The sequence below is a fragment of the Cibotium barometz genome, chromosome 15 (genome assembly GCF_041138505.1).
Source record: "Cibotium barometz isolate CiBa-2024 chromosome 15, ASM4113850v1, whole genome shotgun sequence".
Lineage (NCBI taxonomy): Eukaryota > Viridiplantae > Streptophyta > Polypodiopsida > Cyatheales > Cibotiaceae > Cibotium > Cibotium barometz.
The window spans coordinates 58178347-58195890 of record NC_141060.1 but is presented as its reverse complement, the minus strand read 5'-3'; the positions used below and the strand labels follow the sequence as shown (position 1 = coordinate 58195890).

Sequence of the window (17544 nt, the reverse complement as noted above, 5' to 3'; positions counted from 1 at the left end):
TTTTCTTGAAGGCAGTCAAAAGAGGTGAAAGAGACAAAAACAGAGGTGATTTTGGTAATTTTCTTGAATTTAAATGAAAGAAGAACACGTTTAGGGATTTTTGTTTATGTATGGATGAAATAAAGCTTGTTTTTGACCATTGGGTAATCAAGCCCAAAGGGTAAAACTAGGTGGAAAACCATTAGTGGGTTTCTCAAAACCATAAAACCACCTTCCTCTTCACTAATCCTCTTCTTAATCTGTCCGTACGGATTGAAAGAGCAAGCAGAGGAGCATGGAGAGCCATAATCAGAATTGCTAAACCTTCCCTTTGCTCAATTTCTATAATCAAGGGTGGGAGGTGATGGATTTTTCTTAATTTCTCTCAATTAATAAAAGCGCATCTCTCTGTGAGAAATGAGAAATGAGTAAAAGCCATATATATATATAAAATTTCCAATCTCTCTCTCCCTCCTTCATACCCGGCGAGACAGCACGCTACTGCCTTCATCCGACGCCGACGGCCTGCGCATGCTGTGCGAAATTCAGTAGGCGCTGAATTCTCCCTTTAAAATTCTCTTTTTTTTTTACTCTAGCGCTCTGCGCTGTCGAAATATTCGTGGGAGAAAAAGAAAGCTTATAAAAGCTTTAATAAGCTTAATTAAAAGCTTATTAACCAGCATAAAAGCTTTATATATATCTAAGCTCTTGACTAAGCTTTAAAAACTTTCAAATAAGCTTAAATGAGATCAGTAAAATGTTTTACAAAAGAAAAATATTTTTTGACTATTCCCATCATATTTTATCGAAAAGAATCTCATGTACATATAGTTAGTTTGTAGAACTTACCTCAAGAGAAATTTTGAGAGTTGTCAAATTCTTGTGAATAATGTTGTTTTTTTAAATCCTCATGAAGTCCGAATAATATAAACAGCTTGTTAGTGAAGATATCATTAAAATGTTGCTTTAATCTACGGCTAGTTTTCTGATTTTAAAGAGTACATGGACTATTTCTTGAAAAATTATGCATTTGTGTATTGAGCTAACTTGGCAGGACTCACATCTAGCTCGATGTTCCATATGAGATAAGAAACCCTATCTTTTCTCTTGTTTTAAATTTTTCTTATTCCTTTTAATTGTCAGGAAATGGGTGAATATCTGCAGCACCATCGTACTATTCAGGAACAACTTGATTCTCTCCATATTCTTTTGAATCAAGAACGAGAGCATCGGGACAACTTTCAAAGAAAGATTGAACGACATCTGTGTAGAATGAACAAATATATTAAGAAGAAAGTTAAAACTATGGAAGCATCTGACATGCATAGCCCGACCAATGACATCGTATCCAAGCTGTCTATTGTTAAGTGTTTTAGGTGTAAGATGTTGGGACATTATGCTAAATCTTACCCAACTAAAAAGAAGAACCAAATTGCAGCAAATGACATGCTTGACACCGAGGTTAACGCACTCGACACATTAACCAAAGGTGGAGGTATGTGTTAAAAATTATTTATTGTATACAATTTCTTGTTTGCTTTTGTATCTATTTTCTGAATATAATTTCCTTCTAGACCTAGTTAGAAAACTTTAGCTCCTGAAAAGAATTTTAGATACCGTGACCTATCTAGAAAGATTGAGACAAGATTAGCAAAAGTTATCTTCAAGATCTAGTTGTCCAAATTCAAGTAAAAATGATTGCTAGACATTTCATAGAAGATTAAGACCAATTTGAAGATTCAAGCACCAAGCAAGTTTCCCCAGACTTTGATTGAAGTTATCAATTGCTTCACCATCGAATTTAGTGATAGCTCTCAAGTGATTAGCAAGCTTAACTTGTATACCAATCACAATTACGAAGTTTATACCAATTCAAGTAAAGTTTTGTTTAAATTTTCAACTGTTCTAGTTTAAGATCTATCCAAGTACAAGATTCTTTCTAGACCAAGAATTGCTCTAAGTCAAAGATATATTCAACCACAAGATTTAAACCCCTTAAGAACAAGATTTATTCAAGAATTGCACTTATGATTAATTAAAGACTAATCTCTCAATTTTTGTCCATTCAAGTATTCTAATCCAAGCCAAGATTCATTACTAGTATATCAAGTTCTTGCTATCAACTAGGGCGCAAGATATCTTTCTTCAAGTTCTGATTTCAAGATTAAGATTAAGATCAAAAACAGATCTCGAGAATTCATCAAGATTAAGATCAAAAATAAAACCAGAGAATTTAGTTAGACAATTACAAGATTAAGATCAAGAACAAATCCCCAGAATTCATCAAGTTATTGACAGTAATGTAAGTGATTATTTTTCAATCTTAAGTTGATAAGAATTTCTATTTCAACCTAATTCATTTTTGGAATAAGACTTGTAGTCTAATTTTGAGCATAGAGAAAAGTTATGTCAGAATGAAAGTTTCAGAGGGAATTAGCTACTCCGTCTCAAACTTCTGTTCTTAAGGTAGTGTCGTGTGGAATTAATCTATGGTATGGGACGTTAGATTGGTTTTACATGGCTACACCAGACGTATCTATGTCTTCTATCTTTCACCAGCGAGTGTTTGTATGTGGAAGGTACCTCTGTGGTATGGGACAGTTAGATACATTACACATGCGTTCACTTGTTTGGTTTTAATTTCAAAAATTGTTTGATATGATGATCTTGTCCTCCACTTGTGCCATGAAGCCATCCACTCATTGATTGCATAACTGAGGACAGTTGATTCCCAACAGGGGGGACTGTTATGATCCATGTTAATTAAATATCTTCTGACATTCAAAAACCATCCTCAAGAAGATGCAAAATGGTGGATGCCGAGAAATTTTTCTGAGCTTATCCTGAGATCCTTTGTTCTTTTCAAACCCAGCAAACCTACAATTGAGGACAATTGCAAACTCAAGCAAGAGGGATGTTATGAGAATATATTTTAAGTTCTCTTTAAGAATATTATTTTTTCCTCTTGAGTAATTTGGGGACGCCTAGGTTACTCTTGCGTCATGCCGGCTAGGTTAATATTGTGGGTGACACCACTATAAATATTAATACGTGCGGTATATGATGTATGCTTGGGGCCGTCTATGATTATTTCAATTAGGTTTGTATTGGCAGGGTGATCCCTGGAAGTACTTACGCCTGGTAGTCATGAGTTGGTTATGGTTTGTGCCTGTTTAATATTTGTGGGATTAATTTAATTATTAATTGCGCTTATATTTTCAGGTGAAGAAGATTACGAGGATTGATAAATAATGTCGAGGAAAATGTTTCTTATGCGCATCATATTTAGTAACCTTAGTAGTTGATTTTTCCATTTTGAACTTTAGGAAAGATACATTTATAATGTGGAATTTAATAAAGCCTAAAGGCTTTACCCTAGCCCCAATTTTTAGGACACTCTATTTTTATTGTGGAAGAGTGTCGTGCTCTCTAAAAGCACACTTTGTATATTTTTGGGGGCTATGGCCTATTTTTGATGAAATACTCTTGTGTGGGGGAAGGCCACGCACAAGGGGGAGGAAGATTGCACCCAGCATGGTGTTGATGGTGATGTTTTTCTTTCTCTTGCCTTATGTTTTGTTATATGCTTTAATTTTCAACTTAATTCAAGTAGTTGTTTTAATATTTGGTATATTTTATGAGTTTTTTGATTATTCTCTTTAAGAAGATTAAAGGGTCCCGTTTCATGTAGGACTGCCTTGGAAGATGGAAAGCACACATTTTGGGATTGCCCTGCTATTAGAGGAGCTCGGGTTAAGATTGGGAAATGGGTTCAAACTGTTTAGGGGTGTAATGTCAGTGGTGGGGGGACTGGCTGACTGGTAGATGGACAACTAATGGTAGACATGTTGATGTGATCTTTAATATCATCAGATGCTATTGCTTATGGGAAATCTAGAATTCCAGAAATTGCATTGTGTTTTAGAAAGCTTGTGACACAAGAATTGATATTAGTGGATTGATGTATAAATGCATATGTATGTGTTGGTCTATATGAGCTGTTTCAGTTGATTCAGTGCCTACAATCTGCTATCATCTGATCCTTCTCCATTTGGGGTCACTTGCAAACATACTGGGTTGAGCCTAATGATCTAGTGTATTGATTGCAGGGTCTCATAAAGCAGAGGGTGAATTCTAAGCTTGTTAGATATGGACCTAGAACAAAGAAATGGTACAAGAAGGTCAAGCAAGCAAGTTACATCTTTGTGGCATTTGTTGAGAACCCTTTGGGGATTAGACCTACTGTGAAAATCTGGTTTCAGAAAGGGGAGATGAAGGGTGATGTTCTAGAAAAACAGGCCCCTAGGGGCTATTCAAGCGAAGCTTTGGTGGAGGTTTGCATTTTACTTGGGTACCAGCTATCCTAGGATGAATCTTCTTTTGTATCAGAGGATGATAGATGGGATTTAGTGTGTTGTCTGCTTAATGGTGGTTGACTTTTTTGTTGTTGATGGTTGATTGTGGGGCTAGAAAGTATGCAATGTAAAGTTTTTCTTTTCTTTTTATAATATATATATTATTAGTCCCAAAAAAAAGGTACATCCTGTTGTATTGGGACTACTACAACAGAGGTATGAGGTATGTTATATTCACACCAAGTCCTAACAAAAACTTTTAGAAATGTGGAGCCTTCCAGTGCATAACAACGGAAAACTTCTCTTAGGGTTTAAGCTATGTGCGGGGTTCAAAGATGAGCAAGCGCCATGGCTATCTCTACTCGTGCAATTCTGCGTCCTAGGCTTTCTTCGCTAGGTGAAGCCGCGGCAGCTGTGTTGTTAGGCACGGCTAGGACAGCATCGTCGTCGTCATCATCATCATCAGCAGGAGGGCAAAGGAAAATGATTCTCCCAGCCATCCACACAGCTGCATTTGTGCGTCATTATAACCCCTCTACCGCAGCAAGGGCTGAGCTTGGAAAAATGGTTGCCCTCCATAGTACCTCCATTGCAAACATAGCCCCTCTTTCCTTTCATGGTTCCCTGCAACTGTTTGGCAGCAGATATTACGCCTCTTCTAGTACCAAATTTGGCAGAAAAGCTTCGCTGAAGCGGGGCTCGATCTCCAAACGAGCAGTTAAAAGGAAGAGTCTTGGTCCAGGTATGCTGCTTTGCTTAAGTACATACAAATATATGTAGCTGACATGCATAAATTCACATTCTTAGTCCACGTATCTGGTACTCTTTTCTCTGTGTTTTGTGTAGGTAAATCACAGAAACAAGGGAGGACATCAAAGAGATCAGTTTCTGCTCTTGGCTCTTCAAGACAAAATGTGGCAAGTTCTGTGGGAGAGAGACGTAGTAGAAGGTCTGTAGCATTATCAGAAAAACCAAGTTTTGTGAAAACCACTACGAAGACAGCTTTCCGGAGACAAGAACAATCAGAAGAGGGATCAGATTTAAAAGATGGCACTCACCCTCGGGGTGTGGAGAAGCAAAAGCAGGGTAGAAAGTCTGTAACAAGGCCAGCAGAAGTACGTTTCCCAAGAAAGGATTTGAGGACAGTGAAGAAAGCTTTGTGGAATCAAGATAAGAAGCAGGGTGGTGCAGATTCAAAAGTCAGCGCTCAAGCTTGGGGTGTGGGTTCGCAAAAAAAAGGGAAAAGAGTGATGCGGCTGGATCCTCAAGACAAGACATCGAAGCGACTCTTCGAAGGTTACCCTCTGCCAGGAGAAGAAGGTAGAGATCTTGGTTTTGGACTGTGCATTGTGGACAGTTCATGTTAGGACAGTTTTGCATGTAAAGGATGCATTATTCTTTTTCGACCTCAGTATTAGTGAATTAAGAAAGGCATGTGGCTGAGAATTCTTTGATAGCATTATGCAAGGGCTTGCTGCTGTTTATGTCATCAGGGGCCTCTTAAGTGAGCCCTGGGGTCTTGTTGGCTGATTGGTAATCGGATCTATATGACTAGGAGCTGCCAGCCCTGACCCTTTTTAGAGAGGTGGCCAGGTTGGAGGCTCCTCATGTTGCATGCTTCCCCTTAGTGTTTGAGATCTTACTGCATGTAAGCCCTGGATTCATGTTGGTTTTTGTTTTTGCCCCTTGGATCTGTAGTGTGTAGGCATATAATTCTGGCCTGGAGGTCCCCAGCAGTCGTAGAACTTCTAGCTACATTACATACATGTTATGGCAGCTCTTCTGTCAGTGGCTTCCTGCTGTATGCCCACTTTCTCAACTTACTAGTGGGGAAGGGGATGTCCTGCAGCTACATTACATACATGTTATGGCATATCGTCTGTTAGTGGCTGCCTGCCGCATGCCCACTTCCTCAACTTACTAGCGGGGAAGGGGATGTCGTTAATGGAGCATCCTATTGGTCCTTCGGTCGCCTATTTATAGTTTTCCTTTAGGGCTAGTTGTCTGCTCTAGGATCGGATGGCTGGCTGCCAACTGGGGCAACTGTGGCCAACTGTTTCCACACTTGGGTGCCTGGGCTTGGGATGTCCAAGGGATGACGATCATCCAAGGGGTGGAGTGAGAATGCCAAACTCAATGCTCATGTCAGAAGGGGATGTCATGTGCATGCACATGGACATGCTCATCCCAGGGCTAATCTGTGAAAGGCAGATAAACAGAAGATTTAGGGGATGAGTAGGGACACTGGAAGACGCCAGAAAGGATTAGGACTTGGTCGGCCCCACTCTAGGCTGGTTGGCAGCATTTATGGATTTTATGTCAATAGATGTTGATGTTGTCGGCCAGCATCCGTTGGTGTCCCAAGGCCTATATAAAGGCTCAACCAAGAACCTTTTGAATGATCTCATTCCTTTTGGGGATGTGATCATAGATTAGGACTCTTGGAGTTAAGACTATCTTCTGGGCATGCCTAGGGCCACTAAGAACATGTACCCTTTTTGTACCATACGAATATACTGAAAATACAACTCTCTCTCTCTCCTTTGTGTTTTGTATCTATGTGTTCCTATGAAATGTGTTTAGGGCTGAAACAAAACACAGAGCTTCCGCGCATGTGACATTGGTATCAGAGCTTCAGGTTCAGCAATGCTAAACACTGATGGTGTCCTAGATGAAGGTGCACTGTCCAAGGAGAGTAACACAAGACATGGAAGAAGTTCCCAGGAGGTTGGTTTGTGGTGTTTGACAAGACCCAAGAAGAATGGCAACCTTGTGAGTCAGATGTCACTTGGGGCATATCAAGAAAGGCTTTCAGGAAAACGGTTCCAAGGGATGATGATTATCCAAGGGGTGGAGTGAGAATGCCAAACTCAATACTTAGGAAAAGAAGACCAAAGAAAGTGTTCAGGGACAAGGCAAGAAGGCAAGGGGACAAAAGTGGAACAGATGCACAGATCTTCATTTGATTTGGAGTGGAATTGGAGGTAGGGAAAGGTTTGCTGAAAGATCCCTACCCCCTCGACGCAACGGATTCGGGGGTGCTAGCAGCAGAAGTAGCACTCCTTGCGTGGGGCATGATCCCTCACTCGGGGCCTCGCCCATGGATATCCGGACAAGAGACTAATCCCTCGGTTCTTCAAAAACCGAACCCGGAAAAACTTATCAAGGAAGATACTTGCATTGGATCATAGAAACCAACGCTTTTCTTCCCATTGAGAGGCACAACCGTTGATTCTTTTTCCATAGAACAATCACTATCCGGGATTTACTTCATCTATCGTACTATAACAGAATTGAGTCTCATTTTACGGATCCATCAATCCAGCCTAACCCCATCCAGTCCCATGGATTAGCCAACCGCCCAACCACTGTAGTGATGGGATCCAATTAGGAATTGTCATGAACCATAGAGCTTGATTTCCACATGTACATAGGGGCCCATGGGCAAAAGGAGAAAGTGACTATAAATAGGGCTTGGGGTACATTGGTAGGGACCTTTTGACACTTTTACTAATTTTGGTCATCTTGTACCTTTGGGCTCCATCTATGGAGATATGGCCTTCCATGGTCATCCTCTTGGTGAGAGGTTAAACACACTTAGGCTATTTGTGCATCTTCTCTTGCTACATGCACTTATAGATTTTCTCTCTCTTTTGTATATTCATGTGATGAGCCATTGGATCACTAATCTCATGATTAATGGATGCTAGATTCTTGCTTTGATGTGTTTGATTCCATATTTTGCTCTAGATCCATTTCATTTGGCATCAGAGCCTTGATTTTGATCCATTTTCAAGGTTTTGGGCATGAGATTAGTCATTTTCTTGATAATTTTCTGAATTTTCTCTTGATTTCTTGGAGTTTTGGCTTAATCTTGCTTAATTTCTACTTAATCTTTGGAGATTAGTGGAGGAGAGGCATCATTTCATGTGATTTCATGTGATTTCATGGAGATTTAGCTCATTTGGACCTAATTTGGACACTCTGGATCAAATTTTTGAGGCGGGGTACAAAAATTAAGGAAAATTTAAATTAATCATCTTTTAATCTCTCTGTTAATCACGTTTATCTTTTGTGCTTCTTTTTCAAGCTTTCCATAGCCATTACTCCTTAGATTCATCCCGTTTTGCTTCCATTTGCTAGGGCTTTTGTTGAGCTTGAGGAGAGGAACACATAGAGTACCAATTTACATGCATATTTCTGAAAATTTCTGCACATTTCTTTTCTTCTTTCATTTTCATGAAAACCCTAGGAAGGCCAACCATTAGACCTTTCTTGAAGCATTCTTGGAGCATTCTTCTTCTCTAGTCTGTGATTCTCCACGATTGCTTCCTGTCTCTCCTTGGTCGTTTTTACTAGGGTTTGGTTTTGGGAAAGAGACATGGCTATGGCAGCGATCCGAATCAACAGTCCAAACACGTCTAGCAGCGATTCAGATCGGTTATGGCAGCGATTCGAATCGACAGCCCAAGCATGCCTAGCAGCGATCCGAATCGACCATTTTGCAAGCTCGCAGGGTCCAGGTCGTCGTTTTTGAAGAGATTTGTGTGCCGTTCAACACGACTACAATGATAACGTTTCGTGAATCGGCGACCTTGGCCATGTAGACGAGGGACTCCCACTCTTTCTCGGTGGTCATGGGCGGTGTGAGCTTCGCTGCTGCTCTGCTGGACAGGAAAAATTTCAGTACAATGCTCAGCGTAGCGCCTTGGTCAACATATGAAGGATTCTCAAGATGACGTCGTCTGCACAGCAACTAGTATAAGCTATGGTGGTGGCTGGTAGCAGGTATAGCTATAATGCAATAATGCTATAATGGTGGATGGTCTGCAGTTATAGCTATAATCCAAGCGTCATTTGTAGATGCATAATGTGTGGCGAAAGACTACATTGAGTAGCGCTGATGGCAGATGTATGCGTACAAGGAACTGTAGCGGAAGCTGAGCTTGAGTAGCAACAGAAGGGACTGAGTAGGGCTGCTGGCTAGCGATGGCATTTTCGGTTGCATAGTCCATTATGCGCAGAATACACAGCCCTTGAGAGGCTTTGAAGACGGCCATTGATCTTCCTTTTGCTACCATTTGAAGCTATTGCTTCAAAGCCATAGAATTTGGTATCATTTTGGTGATTTCTCGGATCTTTTTAGTGATGAGGGATTCTAATTGGAGATTTTGGATGGCTTGGATTCTATCTACATCAAGCTTCATATCAAGGGAATGCTTCATCAACTAGCTTTATGTGCATCAAGTGGTAAGAGGCCTTCCAAGTTTTCAAGCAATTTCATTGAAGAATCAAGGATTGTCATCCCTTTTAAAACCTTAATCATGCACATGATGGTGAGCTTCTTGCCATTGAGGAGCAACTAGGGAAGCTTATCCATTATTCATTGTAATTCCATGGTTGTAATGATGACATCTTCATGAACTATTGAAGGGATATTGAAGCATTTAGACACATTACATCCCATTGATGATGTCTATGCTTCTATTGGTATATCCTATGTTGGTCTTATTCATGCTATGGGACATGCATATGAGATGGTGTAGAGATTGACTCACATACTCTTGATGGTTATGATGGATGTGATTCTATGCATGGGAATGATGCTAGTGAGCATTGGAAAAGCTTGATTGATGATTGGAATCAATTGGCAATACTACATTCAAATGCAATGGATGCCCTTGGATGCCATTTGATGCCAATTACTCATAAGCAATGCTCATGGGATTGATACCAAGTGGATTTTGATACCATTGGTTTATGGTATTACTTGATTTGTGCTTGTTGATGATTGATGTTGGATTTGTGGATGAATGGTGGACACTTGGAGCTATGAGGATAAGCATGAGTTCATGCATCATGGTTCATGAGTATATTGTAAATGGCATGAGTCATGCCACATCCTTGTAAGTGATTCCCCCCATTACATTCACCTCATTTTGAGATTCAAGTTACATACATCTCACGATTGTTTACACTCACGTCATATTTCTAGAAACTAGATATGTGGTGAGGGTACCCCGGGTGTTGGTGGAGAGGCCCGTGGGTAGAGCATGACTTGAATCTACCGTGCCGTGATTGCCTTGGGAAAGCGGTACGGTGGAGGATTAGGTTTGGTGGTGAAGACTTGGCCTCAACTCGTGCCTTGATTCGAACTAGGTACGAGGGTGGGAAGAGCTTGGCCGGGAGATCGGCAAGCTTCGACGCGCTACACCGACAATCCTCTTCAAACGATCACTCTCTTGGTTCATGCATATGCTTGGGATTGCAAGGATTGCTATGCCTTTTTGGTGATGCATATGCTTGGAATTGCAAGGATTGGGATGCCTTTTTGATGATGCAATGAGGCACATGCTATGCAGTAAATTGAATTTGATAAGAAGATTGTGGAATTTTTATTGCATTGCTATTTGAGAAATATTGAGATTTAGCTCCAAAGACAAAGGAGACTATGTTGAAATTTTCTCAAAATTCTGGTTATGCATGGGCAATTGAGGTTGGTGAAACATAAATTGCAGACCTTGGGATGCAAAGGAAGTGCAAAAGGTGTTGACAAAGGTGCGGGAACAAACAAGGATCAATTGGGCACAAAAAGGGTCACTTTGGCAAGAATCTGCAGGTTTCCAAAAACCCTAATTCAGTCCTAACCCTTTTGGACTGACTTAAAAGGGACTATATGAGCTCTTAGTGCTTCCTTAGAGCTACCCAACGAGCCCTTAACCTCCGCGTTTCGATATCTCTTTAGGGTAGAATTTAGGGTTTTTACAAAAACAGTAAACCCTAATTTAGTCACAGGGGTTTGAAGGTCTTCTAAATCTAATTACATAGGCTTGTAGTACTCATCGAGGGCTTCGATTTGAGCTAAAAAGTTTTGCATTTGGATATTCCTAGCTCAAGTTATACCCAAAATACCATTTCAGCCTATAACCCTGTAAACCCTAAAACAGAGAATAGTAGCACACTTCATCTCTTACAAGTCTTTGCATAGTGGTCTAGTACACTTCATTAGCTCTCCAACAAGCTTTAGATCACTTCAATCGGACATCCCTACCTCAATTTAGAGCCAAATTTCTAAAACCGAAGGTTTCCATGGGGCCGAAGCCAAAAGGGCGACCGAGGCGCAACACTTCGGCTTCCGAAGAGGTAGAAGATGAAGAGGCAATGATGGAACAAGGAATTTTGGATGCTCCAGAGGATACTCTTGGGCACACTTCAAGAGAAGGGGATACTTTTGGGCATACTTCAAGAGAAAGGAATGAGGAGTTGAATGTCGGAAGTGCCCATAAGCACACCCCACAATCTTCACATACCATCCCCATCGATTCGATCATGCAAATGCTGATGGAAATGAATGCTAAGATGGACACGATGGCTACAAGGGTGGAAGTCAATGGTAGGCTTGACACTATGGCTACAAGGATGGAAGTTTTGGAAGAAAGGGTCGCTCGGCCAATGAGCCAACCTTCCTATGATAGTGGTCATGGTGCTTTACATGAAGGCAAGCAATTTGGGACAGCTTTTGAAGGCCGTAGGGAAGGCAAGCTACCCATGGTACAAGAGGTTGCTCCCAAGGTAACACATGAGCATTCTACCAAGAATGTCACTTTTGGATTCATGGCGGATGCTAGAAAGCCTTCTATGCGGGAGATGAAGCCTACTACATTCCAAGCGGGTTCTTCTCAATTGGACGGAAAGCAACATGCACCTACATTCAGACATGAGGAGTCAAATTTTGGGGATCCAAGGAGAGTACCTTTGAAACCCAAAGCAAATCAGTTCTCCATGCTTGAAGAGGAGGTGTATGATATGGATGATGTAGTTGAGCTTGATTGGGAACATATGTCATTCATTGAGAGACAAAGAGAAGCTCATGATAGGTGGATGGAAATGCCAAATTTCCTCAAGAGGGAGTACAAAGATTTTGCACAATTCCTTGGATCTTTTGTGCAAATGCAAAAGCACAAGCCCTCGCACCATCATGAGAATGAAGAGGCTATGAGGTTGGCGGAGTTATATGAGCCAAAGTATAAGAGGGTTCAGCCCAATGTACCTTTTCATAAGCCAATTCACACTTCTTCAAATGTGGGAAAAGTCTACCTTCTTCTACATCCACTTATACTTCCAATTTCCATACATCTTTTGGAAGTGGACAGTCCACAAGTGGAGTTCATAATGATGCTAAGAAGAGCAATGGGTTTGTCAAGAAGCCTCCTCAACCATTCAAGGAGACGCAAAGGATGGATGATCCTAAGATTGAGGAATTGAGGAGCAAAGGCCTATGTTTTAAATGCAAAGAGAAGTGGTCACCCGGGCACATTTGCAAATCAAAGAAAGTGGTGGCTACTATGATCATTATGGATGCGGATTATGATTCCAAGTCATCTCATGATGTGGAAGAGTTTGAAGATTGCAGCGAAGAGACACATGAAGAAGACTTGGAGGATCATTCTTTTGTCAAAGAAGAGGATGAGTTTCCTTTCGACCCCGGTGGAAGGGATCATACATGCATTTTGAGGGACAATATGCCAAAATAGAGTGCTGCCCATATTTACAGAAAATTACAGCAAGGAGATGGTGAAGAATTTTCTCATTATAAGCTTCGGAATGGTCTACTATGGCACAAGGATAAGGTGTATTTGGTTCCAACCTCATCCTACATATTCCAAGTTGGCACATAGATACTATGAACCATATTTGGTAGTCGAGAAAGTGGGTGACTTGGCTTATAAGCTTGACCTACCTCCTTCTACAAGGATTCATAATATGTTTCATGTATCCAATCTTAAGAGGTTTGTGGGATCTCTTCCTCAAGAGATTGAAGAGTTACCACCGATGGATGAAGAGGGAGAGATTATCTATGAGCCGGAGAGGATTGTGGACAAGAGGACAAGGGTTTTGAGGAACCGGAACATTGATGAATTCCTTGTGAAATGGAAGCGCTTGCCCATAGATGAGGCTACTTGGAAATCAATGGAGTATGTTCAACAACATGGTTTACTTGATGGAAGTATTCCTTGATCAAGTGGCATGATTATTATATGAAGAATGGGCATATCATGAGGTTTCATATGTGCTGTAATTTCTGGACAGCTTTGGTTGGATCTATTGTTGGGGTTACCAATCTACTCCAACACACTTGGAAGATCATTTGGTTTGATGACACATATGTGGGACTTTTTTGGGTACGGCTACGCATCATTTGCAGCTCATTTTTATGGAGGTTTCATGAAGAATTTCAAGGGAAGCTTCATCGACAACATGGCTGCCATAACAGTCCTACATGCTATTTTTGGAGAAGGAGTTTGCCGGCTTCACTACATTTGGTTTTCCTATTCCAAATGTATTCGAGGCACATTTTTGAAGACCTCTCTACTTCCCATGGGTTTACATTGAGTTTGCAATTCAATTGTAAATATCTTGTATGATTTTGAGGACAAAATCTTTGGGAAGGGATGGTTTGTCATGAACCATAGAGCTTGATTTCCACATGTACATAGGGGCCCATGGGCAAAAGGAGAAAGTGACTATAAATAGGGCTTGGGGTACATTGGTAGGGACCTTTTGACACTTTTACTAATTTTGGTCATCTTGTACCTTTGGGCTCCATCTATGGAGATATGGCCTTCCATGGTCATCCTCTTGGTGAGAGGTTAAACACACTTAGGCTATTTGTGCATCTTCTCTTGCTACATGCACTTATAGATTTTCTCTCTCTTTTGTATATTCATGTGATGAGCCATTGGATCACTAATCTCATGATTAATGGATGCTAGATTCTTGCTTTGATGTGTTTGATTCCATATTTTGCTCTAGATCCATTTCAGGAATTTGGTTAGGTTTTGTCCCGGATACTAGGGAAAAGAGTTTCTAGGTCTCCTAGCCAGATATTCATGCAAATTTAACGCCAGTCACACCACTTACACACCCAATATGAAATTGCCTTTTTCACAGATTCAGCTATCTTTAAAACAATCATTTAATGAAACCATAGTGTCACTGATCATAATCCTCAAAATCTCCGGTTGAATCCTTATTTCCAATCATTCCTTCATCGGTGTACCTATGGTATCATTGGCAACCAGAACGCTCACCACCTGTCCCTCAGGGGCCTTTTCAATAGTTCCTAGCTCATAGTACCCGACAATATAATCATTTATAAAAATCAAGATGGAATCTCCGTTGAAGATCAGCAAGATCAACCAACAGCTCCATATAAAAGAGCCATGGACTCATCCGTTGAGAATCAGCAAGGTCAATCAACCAGATCCATGCCTGAATTTAGAAAACAACTCTTACTCCTTGTTCCAATATCTTCCTCGATGCACGCGTGGGTATCTTCGGCGACCCAGAGCCCGAGCACCGTATGGTCAGCACCCTCCTCTAGGATCCTTCGCAGGTCACCTAGTGCTTCACTGGCCGCTTCCTTGGTCGCTCATCCACCGTACCGGAAGCTCACCATTTAAATCGAACTGAGGCTGGTCAAGACCTCGGCCGACCTTGCTACGCGAGACGTTCTCCATTGACTCCGGTCAGCTGTTGCAACTTTATCAGTTAGGTCACCACGACCTCATTCACAAGACGGTCAAAATGCTTCCCCGGCATTTTTGACATAAAACAGTCATTTAAAAACAGGTCATAAATACAGTTCCTATAATGAACTCTCGTCTTTCACATTGTTCCATATCCGTCCACATTACTTAATCCATATCCAATGAGTAGAAAGACCAGTGTATAAGTAGGGATGATGTTGGAGCTGAAGCACGGTCGATGACAAAGGTCGCGTCAATGTGAGGCAAAGCACTCCGAGAGGTAGTCGGTGTCGAAGGTTCGCGTCGGTGGAAGCAGAGGCACTCCGAGGTGGTAGTGGCAACAGAAGATGAGGTGATGCAGGCTCTGGTGACGACAAGGGTGCTGCTCTACTTGAGGTGGTAGATGAAGAGCAAAGAGGGCTGCCATCCGGAGTGGTGGTGGTGGAGGTGGTGGAGCAAGTCTGATGACAAGGGTGCTGCAAGACCTGAAGGGTGCAAGCTCTGGTGACAAGGGTGCTGCGTACCTGAAGGGTGCAAGCTGTGGTGACAAGGGTGCTGCGCACCTGAAGGAGGTGAGGAGCAGAGAGGGCTGCCGTCCCGAGTGGTGCAAGCTCTGGTGACACGGGTGCTGCGTACCTGAAGTGGTAAGGAGCAGAGGACTACAATCCGAGTGGTGCAAGCTTTGGTGACACGGGTGTTGCGTACCTGAGGAAGTGAGGAGCAGAGAGGGCTGCCGTCCCGAGTGGTGCAAGCTCTGGTGACACGGGTGCTGCGTACCTGATGTGGTAAAGAGCAAAGAGGGCCGCCGTCCCAAGTGGTGCAAGCTTTGGTGGTGACACGGGTGCTGCATACCTGAAGTGGCTTCGATGATGAAGATAAGCAGAGAGTGGGCTGCCGTCCCGATGGTATGATGTAGTAGAGAGTGGGCTGCTGTCCCGATGGTGAGAGCTCAGGCAAAAACGCTGAAGCTGACGTCCCGTGAGTGGTGGAGAAAACACTGATGAATGCTGAAGTAAAACACTGATCAATGCTGAAGTAGAATGCTGATGTAAGCCTGATGTAAATGCAGAAGATAAGCACTGATGTCAGTGCTGACGTAAATGCTGAAGGTAATAGAGAGGGCTGCTGTCCCCCAGTGTGGCCTGTAGCAGAGAGTGGGCTACTGTCCTGTGTAGTGGCCAGAAGAGAAAACGCTGGTGTGCAGTCCTGACAGGCAAGGGTGATGAAGCTATGTGATGTAGAGCCCGGCAGAGGCAACAGCAGCATCAGATGGTGTGGTACCGGATATGATCAATGATGTGGTACCCCTTGGTGAAGTGACGAGGCAAGGCTATATATACCAAGGGGGAGTGCTGGTCGGTCAGCCTAAAGGCTGTAGGCCAGCAGCCAAGACAAAAAATCCCCAAATAAGACCAAAAATACCTAGTAAAATCCCTTTTTTAGGGCTGGGATAAATACTGTTTTCACCCATGTGCCTCCAGGGGTGCTAGTGGCTCTCTAGAAAGCACGCTAGACACATATGTTGGCCAACTGTTGTGACTGAATTTGGTGTGTGAACCATGACACATCATGGGCAGTGTGGCAACTCCTGGAAGGGGATAATCCTTAATGCTCATCTTTTGAAGTGGGTGAGTCATGGGGTTGAGCATCCAAACATTTGAAAAAGCCATTGGAGTAGCTAAAATGAGTTTGGCGGTGTTGAGTGAGGTGTAGTGTGATATAGATAACGGAAAGTCTTGGATCGTGAGTTCATTAATGACAATGGTAGGCTTGATCGCTCTTTATGCCATCAAATCATTGGTTTCAAGCAATATAACATAGTTTGATGGTCAATTTCATTTTTTGATGAACAAAGTGTGGTTTGCTCATTGCGATCTGGTGGTTTGTTTGTAGCCTCACAAGAGGAAACCGTGGAACCCACGGGCCGTGCACAATTTCGGACGATTGTACCCCCCCCAAAGTTAATGCAACATATTGAAAGACATGTATGATCAGATCTTTAAAGTATTTGCTGTAGTGTTAGAAAATGATGAGAACCTATCTATTTGTTTGGTTCAAGATGTAAAGTTCCACTTATTCTATTACTTGGGACTTTGTTGGAACCTATCTGTCTGTTTGGTTCAAGATGTAATGTTCCACTTATTCTATTACTTGTTTGAACAGATGCTTGGGCGCAGGCGCCCATCTGAGTTGCAAAGGGCAGGCTATGATATGAAAATAACACCGGCTCCCCTTGACAATATTCCTTACTCAAAAAAGGGAGAAAGACAGCCCATACAAGAGGAAGTAGGTTTGTGTTTCTGCTTTGTTTACTTCAAGCAGCTGACAAACATATTTTAAATACAGAAGTGTTGTGTTTTGTCAATCAAAAAATTCTTGTTATGCCACATGCTGCCTCTATATTGCGCTGAATGTCTGATCGGAAGATCTTCATGATTTGCATGTGTCACTAGTATCTCTCTGGTTTTTGCTTGTGCTTTTTTCATAGAAGTGAATTCCCTACCTAGTGTGAACACGTGTTACAGCTGCCGAAAAGAAGCCAAGAATGCCATGTACCTTCCTGTCTGGTTTGGATGCTTGCTGTTACAAGAGCTTGGCAGGTACTGCCGCTGAGGTTGCACTGAGCATTAAGAGAGGCATCTAGCTGGTCCTGGTCTCTTACCGAATCTCAGCTATGAAGA

General features: G+C 42.0%; 1 protein-coding gene across 2 annotated transcripts in view; it reads left to right on the top strand.

The window, feature by feature from the left end:
- Nucleotides 1–4524: 4524 nt before the first annotated feature.
- The window catches only part of LOC147631476 (P-loop containing nucleoside triphosphate hydrolases superfamily protein), a 34225-nt gene continuing 21205 nt past the window's right edge, over nucleotides 4525–17544 (top strand). Inside the window, exons 1-4 of one of the 2 annotated variants that reach the window (XM_086809874.1) lie at nucleotides 4525–5076; nucleotides 5181–5654; nucleotides 16757–16848; nucleotides 17027–17149. In XM_086809874.1, the coding sequence (XP_086666000.1) occupies nucleotides 4683–5076; nucleotides 5181–5654; nucleotides 16757–16848; nucleotides 17027–17149 (1083 nt within the window). In that variant the 5' untranslated portion in view covers nucleotides 4525–4682. The remainder of the gene's footprint in view (nucleotides 5077–5180; nucleotides 5655–16756; nucleotides 16849–17026; nucleotides 17150–17544) is intronic. The other variant, XR_015267594.1, reaches the window with a different exon arrangement.